Consider the following 14086-nt stretch of genomic DNA (forward strand, 5'->3'; position numbering starts at 1 on the left):
TAACTGGCCTGTGTGGTATAAGTTGAGAAAATATCAAAACTTTAAAGTAAAGACAAGAGACACATGGAAGTTGAATTCATAATGTCTTAAGAAAAACACTTTAATACATATGTACTTTGACACAGTTACTTTTAAAAGAAACCAATACAGGGTAAAGGGTGTTCTGAAATCATGCAAGCCTACATAAATCATGACTGACAATGAATCTAGATCACTTTCAGTGAAGCAATGTTATAGCCATTATGATTGTTATCATTATCATGGTACATCTGATATTGGTAAACTGATATTTAAAATTACAATGTCTTGAAACAATGTTGAGAACATGCGTCAAAACTACACTATTTGGAGAAGAGAGTCTGATACTGCTGCAGTTCCTCTTCATCGAGAGAGGGGGCAGTGTCCTGCAGGGCCGCCATGAAGTGGGCATGTCTCACCACCCCTGTATCCAACCCCTCCTGTTGTAGGGCCTGCATGGCAGCCTGAGCACCAACAAAACAAGATCAAACAATCTAGATCAGACAAATCTCAACTTCATTGTTTAATTCCATGCAAACAAGTTCTCAAGAAGTTATTCTAGCTACAACCATGGCATATGTGTTCAATTATCCAATAACTGAAGCAAATGTACAAATCAAAAGGCTTTCTTGGCAGGGTCAAGTACTGTAGAGGCATCCTCATTAGACAGCTTTAAACAATGCATGCAGTTAGATACCAGTATGTGATGGTTAGATGTGACAGGTCGTTTGGTGTAATATAACCAGCTGCTGCCGAGCTGCATCCCTACAAAGCTGGTGTGTTCCTATGTAAAAATTTGCCCGTACGGGACCAGTCCGTACCGGTTCGGACGGGCAGTTCGAACGCCTAAGAGTTCGGGAGAGGGACGGGTCGGTCTGTCGGGGCGTACGTTCTTGAACCGTCCAAACGGGTTCGGACGGCCTGAAGTGGTTCAGATTGGCGGTCCGAACTAGTTCGGACTACGTCCGGAACGGCATGGTTCGGACCGGTTCGGTAGCGCTGCCAGCGGCGGGTGGTTCGAACCGGTTCGGCTCCGCCCGGACCGGCGTCGCGGGACCTCCGAACCGGCGTCGCGGGACCCCCGAACTGGCGGTTCCCATAGCAACAAATCACCCCGACCCGTCTGAGGACGCGCAGAACGCCGCGGGGAGCCGGTTCGTACGTCTGCGGACTACCGCGAACCACCCATTTTTATGGTAACGGAACGCCCCCGAACGCCTGTGGAATGCGTAAATTGGAGCTGTTATGAGGTCGAGATCGCTGTCTACAGAGTTCGGACCGTCTGAACCGCCGGACGGCCGTTGCAAAATTGAAAGAATCTGAATACAGATCTCTTTGCGGCGGCTATAGATCAACTATCAAGGAGGGTTTGAAGTGACATGATTTGCGAAACCCAATGAAGCATTTGATCGCCAGCACAAGCTAATGTAGCCCAAAAAAATCGCTGGATCTTTGTTGACATTTTTTAAACGTAATTGTGGTTGCTTTGTGCATTTGGGGGAAACACTAACATATAGATTTACAATAAGTTCATCATCCAGCAAATTAAACATTGTTGAATTTAGCAACCTCTTCATATCTCCTAACAGACCGACGGAAAAGAGCAAGCGAACATTATTAATGCCGACATTGGCACGTAATCCCAGCGGCGGCGAGAGTTCATTGACCCCACAAGAAGGCGAATCCATATAGAAACGGCAAATATTTTATTGATGACACGTATTGCTCTTCATCGTATAAAAGAATCGTGTTTAAATTGTTATACTGTATCTGTAAATCAAGTATCATAAAAGATAACTCCAGGAGATCTAAAGTAACATAAACTTTGATGTGTGCTGTCCCCTATGTATGAATTAAACTCTCCCTGGTTGATTGAAGTCTCCCGGTCCTTTGGGGCAGCCGCCAACTAGTCCGCTCCACATACAAGTAAGTTACGTTATTGTTTATTTATCACGTTCCACATGTGTTATTTTTTGTCACAGTTTGCACATACATTGCCAGGACTATTACTGAGAATAATGTCCTCATACTACTAGTACTTTCTTGATATGGCTCCCGCCATTTCCCCACAAGCAAGTTGTAGAAATTCCGGGGAAAACAAGAAAATCAAACCATGAGATGTACATAATTCGCGAGCATGTGGCCACGCCCAGCGCGCGCGGGCCCACTTTTGAATATCAAAGGCGCGCGGCTGTCCATCACTGTCACTCGACTGTGTTGCGTTACCGACAACCACATCACCACTGGGGGTCATACTGTCTTTGTGTAGTTGCGTTTCCATATACCAAGGAGGTTAATATACCACTTGCATATACACATGTACAGGGAATTTTACGCTCTGGCGACTATTGACAAGAGTGACCCGGGTGCTCTCATGACACGATCCAAAAAGATAGACAGACTGATGAATGGCTAATCACTTCGTTGTCGGCATACTGCGGCCGTGTCATACCACACATGCGATCGTCAACCCGCCATTCAGGCAAAAAGTTTCCCTCCCAACCCCGATATCGGGGGCAGCCGAGTCCCTTTTCAGTGGAAGTGACCTGACACTGTCGTTACCGCAAGTCACTTCCCAACGAGACAGGCAGACTGTTTACGGTAGGTTGGGGATCAACATGTCGCACTTTGGTTTTTGGAGGGGATGGGAGAATGCGCAATAAATCACAAAAGTCCGCCACCTTTGAGCTGACAAGAGCGTGCTAGAATTACTGAATTTCTACTATAGTTTTTACAGCAGGACAAAGAGGGTGTAAAAATCTGCTAAAAAAGAATCCCTATGGGAAGACATATTTTAGACCTCCGGTGGCGTCAGATTTCTATGTCAGTTAAAGTACGAAGTTAACGAACATCTCGTGAAATAGGTTACGGCATAGATGAACATACAAATGGTTTTGGACATGTTGCGGGAATCAAACAACCATTGTTGTTGGGGCGAAATTTCATTTTACGGGGTGGAGGAAGTTATGCGATTTACTAGTATCTCATTATCTGTAACTGTAATCTGTTTTTTTTTTAAATGTAACGGAACGTTTATGTTTGCTCAGTGGTTCATTTGAATTGTATAAAGCGTGGACAAAAATTGATTTGGTTCATGCTTTGTTCTATGTACCGAAAAGTCAAAAGGAACTAAGAAGAATATAGATTCGTAAACTTCCTCGTGCATCTAAAACTATCTGTTCATTGGTGTATATGGATATGTTTTGTACGATCATAATAGAGTTGCGTCGTTACAATATAATTGCAGGGGTGAGGTAACATTGCCTGCAATATGTTTTCGGTTGCATTTACATTTATGTGGTCTGTAATAATCTGTAAGTCATTCATTCCAATACCAGGCCAAGTGTAAGGGTCACAGTAAGGACATCGTTTCAGCTTTCTTTTACTCAGCTTTTCTGTACTTCATTTAGTATGCGCAAGCACAGATGGTCGATTTTACACATAAGTAAATATATTTCTTGTACAGTATCTTAAAACGTATTTTCTCGGCGAGTATGTTCTTATGGAATCATAATGATTCTACTATTTTCGGCAACTAACGGAATCTCGAGGGCGATTGCTGACCATAAAAATGTGCCACATGTTCAAGGACGTACAAAAACGTGCCGAAACATATATCTGCTTGGTGATAAGAAGGAGAGCCCCAAGTCATGAGAATATGACTTCACATCAGGGGTCAAGACGGTCTACCGACTATAGATCGGCGGTGATTTGGCAAGAAACTGCATAATTTGGTGTAATGTTAGGTTGTTGAAAATAATCAGTTTTGACCACGGAAGGTACCGTTGAGTTTTTAATGATTGTATTCGAAATCAAACACCCGAAAAGGGACAGAAAAAACTTTATCATGGAAGAGCAACGTTCTCTTCGATTTACGATTTTTTCCTTCTTATTGAGGTTGTATTTCTGGCATCGGCACACCCAACACAATTAGATTTCCTTGGCCAACGTTAACGAACATAATCTTTCTGTTCGATGCAAGAAGCAATCATCGTCTCTTCACGAAACCAATAACTCCTTGACGAAACTTATGGGCGCCAAAACATCTGCATAACAACCCCCCCCCCCCCCTCGTGTCCCCTTCCCCGAAGTAGGCCAAAATGTGAATTCTACAGTATCCAGGAAACTGTGATTTTGTTTCATATCCAAGTTGAAGACATCCAACTATCATCTCATACTCGGTAGGACTCTTTCACAATATAAAACAGAGTTTCTTACCATGTTTATCCAACAGGAGGGGATCTTGGTAGTTCACTGGACCTTCGGCAAGATGGGTGGGACGGCGTCACAACATTCCACACAAACCTTTGTGTTTCCAGACTGTTTCCATCTCCTAATATCACCTTGACGTATCCTGAGCCACAATGACGGGGTACAAACTCTCCTATGACACGTCTTATCCATGATACTGTTAGCCTCAGTACTGTTAGCCTCAGTGCAAAGCTAAATACGCGGCGAAAATCAGACAGGACAGCACGAAACGGTTTACAAGATACAGTTTTGAATTGAAAAGACCGCGACGCACGCGCAATGCAGTTAGTGGAAGTGCTGGAATTCCACATGGTTTCCTCAGGGGAGACAGGCCAGTCTCTCCTGCTTCACACCCGCCGAAAATTAGAATAATTGCCGGTCCCGAACTAGCAGTCCGGACGGTTCGGGGAGCACCGTGGCGTGACCTGAGATCGCCATCACCCTGCCGGCCACTGCGCCCGGGCGTAATGTCAAGTAAATCAGTTTTCAGTGTCCTGGTCAGACGCCTAGATCTAACTGCAGTACTCTCAGTTAGATATTTGATGCTGAGGGCATGCGGCTAGTTTGCTTCATTTTGAATTTATAACCTTTTGCCTTTGCCGACTATTTTCAATGTATCTAATGATTGCTTATTTCGTATCCATCTACTTTCAACATTTTTTAGTTTTGATCTGACTACTTAAGCCCCGAGTATGACAAAAATGTTCAGTGAAGGTCTTAATTCATTTTTCTGACTTTGATAAGGTTTTTGAGAAGTCCGTGCCAAGCCGTATGGCATTGCGGAACAAACAGCGCGCCCGTGCAGTAGTAAACAGGAAAAACTTGCTCGTGTGTACGGGAAACTGTCGAGTGACGTGAAGTTGCTGGGACGTTCATTTCCGCTCAGAACTTGAAAGACTAGCTATTCATTTAGACATTTACTATCATTCCATGAATTCTAAGTCATGGAGATGAATGATATTTCCATTTTCCTCTATAAGTTGTTTGATGAAAAATCACCGGCTATGTTGTCGCCTAATATCTTAGCATGTTTGTGTACGCGTGTACTCTCGGTGCCTTTACAGTCAAATACGCAGCCTTAGGATTTGCAATGAACTCCTTGAATAATGAAGTAAAATGTTTGAAGACACATACGTAGCTGCCACCATCATGGTTTGTGTGTGGTATATACGATCCAAATGTCCTTACTGGAAAACACCATTCCGGACAATTCGATCAATCGAAAAGAGTTTTGGATGTACAAGAACTTTGGTTTTACCAAGGACATAGGTTTCACTTAATCCATCTGGCCATTGCTTTGATCCTGACTTTGTGTAGCTCTGAAAATTACGAATGGAATAAATACTCTAAGAAAATTTTGCAATATTTGCAATAAACTGTTATGATCTTGTTTAAGATGTTTATAGTAGCCTCAGACTCCACAAGATCACGCGCGCAAGAGCCCCGGTAACCTGACACCCTTGGACCTTAGAATGGTAAGTCGATCAATAGGAGAGAGCACAGGATTCTCCTTTCAGGGACGCGTCTAGCAGATATGGACATCTCAATGAACACCCAAGTGTCAAAGACACTCATTTGGGGGTGTTCTCCCTGTCATCGATCACGGCCCGGCGATGACGGCTTCGTGTGGACAAGAAGGCCAGATCAGGATCAGGTTAGTGTGGAGTGACTCCGATATCAGCGACGGAGGATGATTTTAAAACGATATAAATGAAGCGAAAGAAAATAGCTAGGGCGATTAAGTAGACGGTAAGAAAATTTGCCTCGTACATATGGTTCGTTCTCAAAATTCTACCCTCAGTCTTAATGACAGGATGATTTTCGAAAAATGCACAACATCGGTTGGTGGCTTGGAAGAAACCTTAGCCATGGGGGTATTGCACCCCCTAAAAGCGGCTGTAGGGAGGACATGAATAAAGAAAACGGCCTAAAACGCAACAACGTAGTTCCGAAAATGTTTCAGTTGGTTGGTGAAGTCAGCTACTCAGATCGTTCAACAGATCAAGTCATATCGCTCCAGTTCTTGTTCGCTAAGGTGGCCAAATTTAGTAACAGCCGTTACCGTTCAAGTGTACAAGTAAGACACGGCCGTGTCGCTCTGTTGGGTTGCACGTAATGGTATCCAGAGTAGATCGGTCACGTTTGGAAGACATGAAATATCTCGACAAAATGTGGAGAACGAAGGTCTTGAGCGATATCTTGAAACAGTTGCCCGCAGCACTAAAATAATTTTTGACCTTTTCTGCGAGTCACGGTATTCTACACAGCGATCTCGACTACTTGTAGCAACCTGCCGACTTGACCTCTTGTTGTTCTTATCGCTGCGCTTTGCGTACGGAAGGGGGCGCTGCCGCACGGCTAGATCTCATTTAGGGACTTAGAAAAAATTGGCCAGGCGCCGCCAATTATTTTTTAAGTGTTTACGGTGCCCAAAACGTCCGGGCGGTCCTGAACTACCTAACGTGCCGAACCACTTAATGATGGTTCACCGCGTGGGCGTCCGAACTGGGAGGCTCACGGCCCGGACTGGGTGGGCGTGGGTGTGCGGTCTGGACTGCTTCCGAACCGGTCCGGACCGTCCCGGGCGGATTCATTTTCACATAGGTTATGCTGAAGGGCGGTTATGCCGGCTATATAGATACAAATACAGATACAGAGAGAGAGGTTCAGACTTGTCTCAAAGTATGTTCTTACCTCCCTGCACAGGTTCTCCAAGTCAGCCCCAGAGTACAGACTGGTCCTGTCTGCTAGCTCCTGTATGTCCACATCCTGTGACAGCGGCATCTTACAGCTATGGACGCGCAGGATCTCTGCTCTTGCCTGGTAGAGGGAAGTGATAACGGCATAGTAGATATAGTCAGTAATGGGCAAAAGTTACTTGTACAGGTGCAAGTGCAGTAAAAAATTACATGCATACAGTTGTGCATAAACACCATGAGGCAGACATACTGTCAGGTCTGGAGGCGGTACGTAGATGGTCCTGTCCACACGGCCTGGCCGCAGCAGGGCGGAGTCCAGCATGTCCGGACGGTTGGTCGCAGCCACCACCAGGACGTTGTTGTTTGTTACTGGAACAGCCTGGATGACATCACAAAGATTAGATGGACAGTAAGAGGTCTAACATGTAACAAGACTTAATGTTGTGTGTTAACCTTTAGTACACTGAAATAAATAGCCGTCTGGCACCCCATTCCCTGTTGGTTAGAGAGTTAGGAAGCAGGGAGAGGGTTAACACTGCATAGCAGTCCAAAAGAAATAAGTTGTATCAACATTTCACAGTAGACCATGAAAATACATTGTATGGTGTATAAGATCACATTGAAGTTGGTGATCAAGACCTTTGACCCTTTAACCTAGTGCTGGTATCATTAAACACATGGTATTTAGCTATGAAATGCCTCTCAAGTAATCCTGCCTCATGTACAATAGAGATATTCAGTCTTACCTTCTTCTCTACCTGACCAGTACAACTCGACCCCTCTGCGACCTTTACTGAACCACCCGACCTTGAAATCTCCACCCCAATCCCATCCATCTCGTTGAGCAGCGTGGAGAGAACGCGCTCCTGTACCCCGCTCTGCGCGCCCTCGCCGCGCTTCCCCACCAGTGAGTCAATCTCATCCAGGAAGATGATGGCAGGAGCGGCGGCCCGTGCACGCTGGAACACCTGGGTAGACAAGGAGAAAAGTTTCATATCTTTGACAGCTACTTATACATTACAATAAAAAGGTAAAGCAGTCATCCTCAATTGAGGTGAAGCATAATGCTTTTTCAAGTAGCTAGCTGTAGTGCAATGCGACTTCGCTATGGTTCACCTTTTTGGCCAGGCACACCAACCAAGCCACCTCTACCTTTCTTGAAAAGTGTGTTGGGTTCATTTATTTGCAATAGTGTCACAAATAAAGGGAAACCTGCAAATTATATAGCATGTAAAAGTTAATACTAATCTGAAGTAACTATATGGCATTAACATGTCAGAAGGACAGTCAGTTCTCAACTGCGACATCTTCAAAATAAGGAGAAACACATTTATTATCATATACATGTACAAATGTACAACCTACCGGGGTACATTCTTTTTGTTCAAAGACATGCATGTTCCTCTTTTTTTCTGTCTTATTGTCTTCATCTATTAGATATCAGGTCAATTTGTCTCCTTACTCAGCTGCTAAAGAACAAGAGGTCCCACCTGACTTATTGTCTTCTCAGACTCCCCCAAGAAAGGCGAGTACACCTGGGCCCCGCTAACGGCGAGGAACGTGGCGTGACAGGCCCCCGCCGCTGCCCGTACGAGCGTGGTCTTACAGCAGCCCGGAGGTCCGTACAGCAGCACACCTTTAGGACGAGGCAGTCCGAGTCTCGCGAAGGCCTCTGTGTGTAGGAGAGGCCACACCACTGCCTGTGGAATACAGGAAGCCGGGAGTTCAGTTGGTTCACATATCATGTTTATACAAGTTTCCATACATTGTAGGTAAAGATTGGTAAAGCAGTCATCCTCCATTGAACTTTTTCAAGTACTAGTAGCTAGTGGTAGTGCAATGTGGCTTTGCTACGGCTCCCGTTCTTTGGCCAAGCACACTAGGTCGCCCCTACTCTTCTCGATTAGTGTGTTGGCTTCTTTTACCTTCAGAGGTTCGACGCTGTTACAATTGTCGCACAATATAGTTCTTCTTCATTATTCTTGAAACCTTCCTTCCGGATCCCTGCACCATTTTACACCTGCTCCTGATCATTGACTGAAGATATGGATATTTTTTTTTGCATTTCACATTACATACATAGTCAAATACACAGAGAAACATAATCCATTGATGCAATGGGAAAGAAAAATACAGTAGATTGACATGTACAAATTACAAGAAGGTGTAAATTATACTAGTACATGATATGTATGTAGGTAAAGAAAACAAGAAGCAAGACAAATGATTAAATGATGGAAGATATTTGCTTCTGTCTGAGTGACTTCACCTGTTGTAGCTTGACCTTGACCTCCTCCAGTCCACCAATGGTAGACCAGTCCACAGGGCTGACCTCTGTGGTCCCGTCAAAGCCTCTCAAAGCTGAAGGTCGTATCTCGGTCAGAGCTTTGCGAAGAGCCTCCACACTGATCTGTGTCTGTGAAAACATGGAAAATCCAATTGTTAAACATGTACCAAGATAGTTCTAATGCTAGTTAAGGAACACTACCAGTTTAGCTCTTCCACTGGTCGTGACAGAGAAGACAGATGCTATGTACAGTATTTACAGGTTTCGGGGAAATTCCCCTACAAGTACCTCTTTCCGACAAGCACAATGAACAGTGGACCACAGCTTAACGTCCCATCCTAAGGACTGTGAGCCTTTCCAGTAGCGTGAATGTTAGTTAAGCGACACAGATGGGATTCAAACTCCCGGCTTCTTGGTCCAAAGCCCGGTCCCCTAACCACTGGTCTACACACGCTACAGTTACATACTACGCATGCTACAAATTGCTCTCAAACAACTGGAACTGACCGGGTTCTTGTCCTCTGCTCGGCCCCTGCTCAGTAAGCTGTAAGCTGCCAGGTGGCAGACAGCTGTCAGGTCAGCACCTGTATAGCCTGGAGTCATCTCTGCTAGCCTGTTGAGGTCAACATCCTCTGCGAGGGACATGTCCCTGCTCACCACCTGGAGGATCTCCTGACGTTCGTGCTGGTTGGGGACACCTACGTGCACCTGGTGGAAGAAATGTTCTCATTTACATATACATCTTCGACCTTGTTTGCATACTCGGGACATCTTAGGTGGTGCTGTAACACGTAACCACATGCATAATTTGGTATAGTGCATAGGAAATTTGCCCCAAAGTTTTACCTTTGGAAAGAATGAGATCACTTTCCCTTTTGGAGACTACACCACTTAAGAAATTGATCACTTTAAATCTTTGGACAGTACACCAGTAAAAATTATGTCAAGGACAACATTGGCATCCTGCATAAATAACAAAGAGATTTACGGCCTAGATGATTGGATGTTGATCCACATCGTCTACCCACCTCTTTGTCGAACCTGCCCGGTCTCCTGAGGGCGGGGTCGATGGCGTTGGGCCGGTTGGTGGCGGCGATCACGACCAGTCTGCCTTGGCCTGCATGTCCATCCATGAGAGTCAGCATCTGGGCAACCATTCTGGTAGACAGATTAAGGAAGTCATATGTTAACTGTTATGTCAATTTGTGTCAACACAAGTTTACTAGAAAGGGATTTACACTAGTAGTGTAAATCACTTTCGCAAAGGATAAACTTAGTTATTTAGACTTAGTTACAAAAACACCTTTTTCCATCATTTTTCTCTATGAGATTCTCTTTTCAAGTTTCATACTACCCAGAACATCACTTAACCACAATGACAAAACTGCACTCCATATTTTTCATAACATTTCTGTTTTTCACCCTTGAAAGAAATCAACTGACAGACATCTGATATCTGATAATACATTCAAGACTGCATGAAAAATGAAGTTACTCGATCGTGAGACAAAGAAATGGACATAATATATATTCCACACCTGTTCTCTTGACTTTTCCCTGAGCCGCCTCGTTTTGGACACAGAGCATCCAACTCATCTATGAATAAGACACACGGCCCCTCCTCTGATATTGTAACAGCTTCTTGAAAAATCCTCCTTAAGTTTTCTTCACTCTCTCCCGGGTGTGGCCCAAACACGTCTGGTCCGTTTAATGCCACCAGATGGGCGTGGCACTCTGCTGCTACTGTCCTGACCAATGAGGTTTTACCAACTCCAGGAGGGCCAAGTAGAAGGACTCCCATTGGTCGGTTGATGCAGAGTTTGTGAAAAGTCTGTGGATACATCAGAGGAAGGCTGATGGCTTCTTTCAGCACCGTGGCCTGACGTTGGAGCGCACCGAGGGAGATTCCTGACGATTGCTGACGTTGGTTATACTGCTCTAGTCTTATCACTTCAAGAACGTTGAATTCCGTTTTCTTTGTGATATAACCAGCACATTGCTCGGAATCCGCACATTCGACATCCCTCACTAAAACATAGGCAATATTGTCTAGGGAAGACTTATTAGCATATGATACAGTGCAGTTTCTAAAAACAGCAACATTTAGAAGTTTTTGTCCGATGTACGCTTCAAGTAATGACTTGTCTTTGACGACAGCATTGTTCAAACCACCAGCTACAACAACTGCTATGTCAGCCCTCAACAGCTTTCCAACTTCCACCTTTTCCACACAGTTTTCATTGATAAACTTTTCAGCTACATATCTTTTATCAACCTCTCTATAGACAAATTGGTCTGCTTGAAGAATTCCTTCTGCCAAGTCCTGACGAGGCCACGCCTTACACAGCAGTTCTGAATGTCCAAGGGAAAGCTTGACGTGATCGACGATATTGAGGCCAAGTTTCATCATGAGTTCTGGACCGAGGCGACAGCGCTGAGAGCCAGCGTCCCTCGGATCTGATTGGACCACCATCAAGTTAGAGGACATCTTCTATTGGTCGGTTGAGTCTGTGCTGACCTATGACATCATCCTTTAAAAAACATCATTCATTCAATCATTGTTATGATAACACTTTGCCCTACAGGTAAATTCTATTCAGAGATATATACTTCAAATTACTTGGAAAACTCTTTCAGAATCTGACCACCAGGCAACAATAAATTCTTAGGTTCCTGCTTTTTTTGGTGGGTTTTCTTGGCCAAAAGCAAACACAGTAGAATTTGGTAAGGAAATGAAACAGGAAAACGCTTATGAAATGTTCCTAGTTCCTTAGAAGATTACGACTTTCACAAGAACCAAAACAGCACAACTCCAGAACCTACACTCTGCTTTGAAATGGCTGAACCAAGGATGGGCTGTTTGAAATATAAGTAGTGCCTGATTAAAAGATGCTAAAAAATATATATTACAACCAATATATCAGAAAAAGTATATTTGCATACCTTCATTTGAGCTATTAATGGATATTTCTTTTTGCAGTTTTTACATTTCAGTACTAAGATATGATATTACCGCTGAATAATTAAGGCAAAAAACTCCTGCTACTATAGACAGCCCCTTAATCATATTTTCAAGATGGCGGCGCCCATGAGAATTTTGACGTGCAGAACTTGTCCCCAGATTTGTAGCAGAATTCTGGGCTGTGTTAACGTGCAAGTCGCCAATTACGCAAAAGCAAAAGGTAATGTGTCTTATAGTCGAAGTTTCTAAGAATATTTGTGTGTATTGTGCGTAGTGACTAACCTACCATCATACGCGACAAGGGAAGGGGGAGGGGGGCAGGAGAGGACAACTTTTTTGCAGAGAAACACTGCTTTGACCAAGGAGGGTTAAGCTCCTTGCTTTGACACTCTCATGGATTACACGTTGACATTGAAGTCTATGGAACGAAAGCATTCATGCCCTGACCAAGGAATTACAGTAGTATTCGTGAAATACATAAAACTTCATTTGAGCCCTGCCAGCCTTCAGCAAAGGCCAAACTATCAGTATCATGAAGCAATTTTTTTCACTTTTGAAATGTCTTCTTGTTTTCAGTACCAGCTTTTAAGGGAGCTAAAGATCTCACCAGTGAAAAGCCGAAGGGTCCGAGCATTGAGACAGATCCTGCTGTTCTCACCACGCATTGCTGTGGAGCCAACATCTTCAAGGTGATCAGACTTTTATATGTTTGTGTGTTGCTCTTCCTTTGTATGTGTAACAGTACCATAGAAGATCAATGTCTTAGAAGATTGAACTACTGTATGTATTTTGCTTAGATGATAGCTTTGGTACATTATCCTTCAAATTTCTTGCACTGAACCTCTTTCTTTGACAAATGTTTCCAAATGTTGTATATCTGAATACCCCATATTTTTGGTAAGATTATGCTAAAGCTATGATATTCACATTATATTCATAATCTTACCTTACCTGAAAACAGTGGCTACATAAACGTTTTCCTTCCCTCCCCAACAGGATGGTAGTGATCCTCCCCTCAAACCAGACGAAGAATACCCAGAGTGGCTGTGGGAGTTGAACTTGGGGCCTGCGGCCAAGTTAGATGAAATTGAACCTGGCACAAGGAAATATTTCAAGAGACTCCGCAAAGAGAACATTTGGGCCGAGAATGCAAGGCGGAAAGGGAAAAAGTTTTCACTTCAAGCTCCACCTGCCAGTAAATTCTAGCACTAGTCCTCTTTTGTGATCAGTTAGTTGCTCTTTTTCCACACAACGTACATGAAATGCAGCTTAATTCGCCTCTGGTATACCCCTTAAATCAATAGATTTTAACAGTATCAATCACAAAGTTCTGTCTGATGGCCAGTGTTTATGATGGCATGTCATAACAGTAAGCAAAAGGCGTATTTGTGTCAGGCTATTATACAAAGCACTTATATAAGTAAATGAAGATTTTTCTACAGTGATGTTGGACATTTCGACTGTGGCTCTGTAATAAACAACTTGTGTCGATATAGTAAGAATCCATCTGAAATTAAATCAATAGAAAACATGGAAAAAGAAGTTTCTTTGCCATCATTGTCTCCCTTAGGTTCGAAAAACATGACCAGGACACCTTATTTTACCTGCTGTTGTGTGGTTTCATTCAGTTCTTTTTGCCAGTTTGTACTAATAATAGTTAGAACTTTGAGATGGAGTTACTGTGGTCCTCAGTACTATTCAGCCTGCCAAGTTCACACTAGAACTTTCCAAGAATGCCAAATCTCCATGGAAATGTTCCTCATAGAATCTATGTATAAATCACAATATTGAAAATCATTGCTAACTGAATCAAAGAAGATAAACCTTGACGGTGGAAAGAATCTTCTCCTGCAGCAGATATTATGAACA

At 43.6% G+C, this 14086-nt stretch overlaps 2 protein-coding genes across 2 annotated transcripts; one reads left to right on the top strand and one right to left on the bottom strand.

Moving 5' to 3' along the window:
* Positions 1 to 70: 70 nt before the first annotated feature.
* LOC136426645 (ATPase family gene 2 protein homolog B-like) lies at positions 71 to 12097 on the bottom strand. The gene is made up of 10 exons (XM_066415363.1): positions 12079 to 12097; positions 10794 to 11786; positions 10284 to 10413; positions 9763 to 9963; positions 9238 to 9384; positions 8459 to 8668; positions 7715 to 7936; positions 7219 to 7347; positions 6964 to 7089; positions 71 to 482 (listed from the first exon to the last, which is right to left on the bottom strand). The coding sequence occupies exons 2-10, from the start codon at positions 11741 to 11743 to the stop codon at positions 342 to 344; spliced, it is 2256 nt and encodes a 751-aa protein (XP_066271460.1). The 5' UTR covers positions 11744 to 11786; positions 12079 to 12097; the 3' UTR covers positions 71 to 341.
* Positions 12098 to 12303: 206 nt separating this feature from the next.
* On the top strand, positions 12304 to 13820 carry LOC136426670 (large ribosomal subunit protein mL54-like). The gene is made up of 3 exons (XM_066415433.1): positions 12304 to 12437; positions 12794 to 12906; positions 13214 to 13820. The coding sequence occupies exons 1-3, from the start codon at positions 12332 to 12334 to the stop codon at positions 13421 to 13423; spliced, it is 429 nt and encodes a 142-aa protein (XP_066271530.1). The 5' UTR covers positions 12304 to 12331; the 3' UTR covers positions 13424 to 13820.
* The last annotated feature ends 266 nt before the right edge of the window (positions 13821 to 14086 follow it).

Source organism: Branchiostoma lanceolatum, chromosome 2 (genome assembly GCF_035083965.1).
Source record: "Branchiostoma lanceolatum isolate klBraLanc5 chromosome 2, klBraLanc5.hap2, whole genome shotgun sequence".
Taxonomy (NCBI): domain Eukaryota; kingdom Metazoa; phylum Chordata; class Leptocardii; order Amphioxiformes; family Branchiostomatidae; genus Branchiostoma; species Branchiostoma lanceolatum.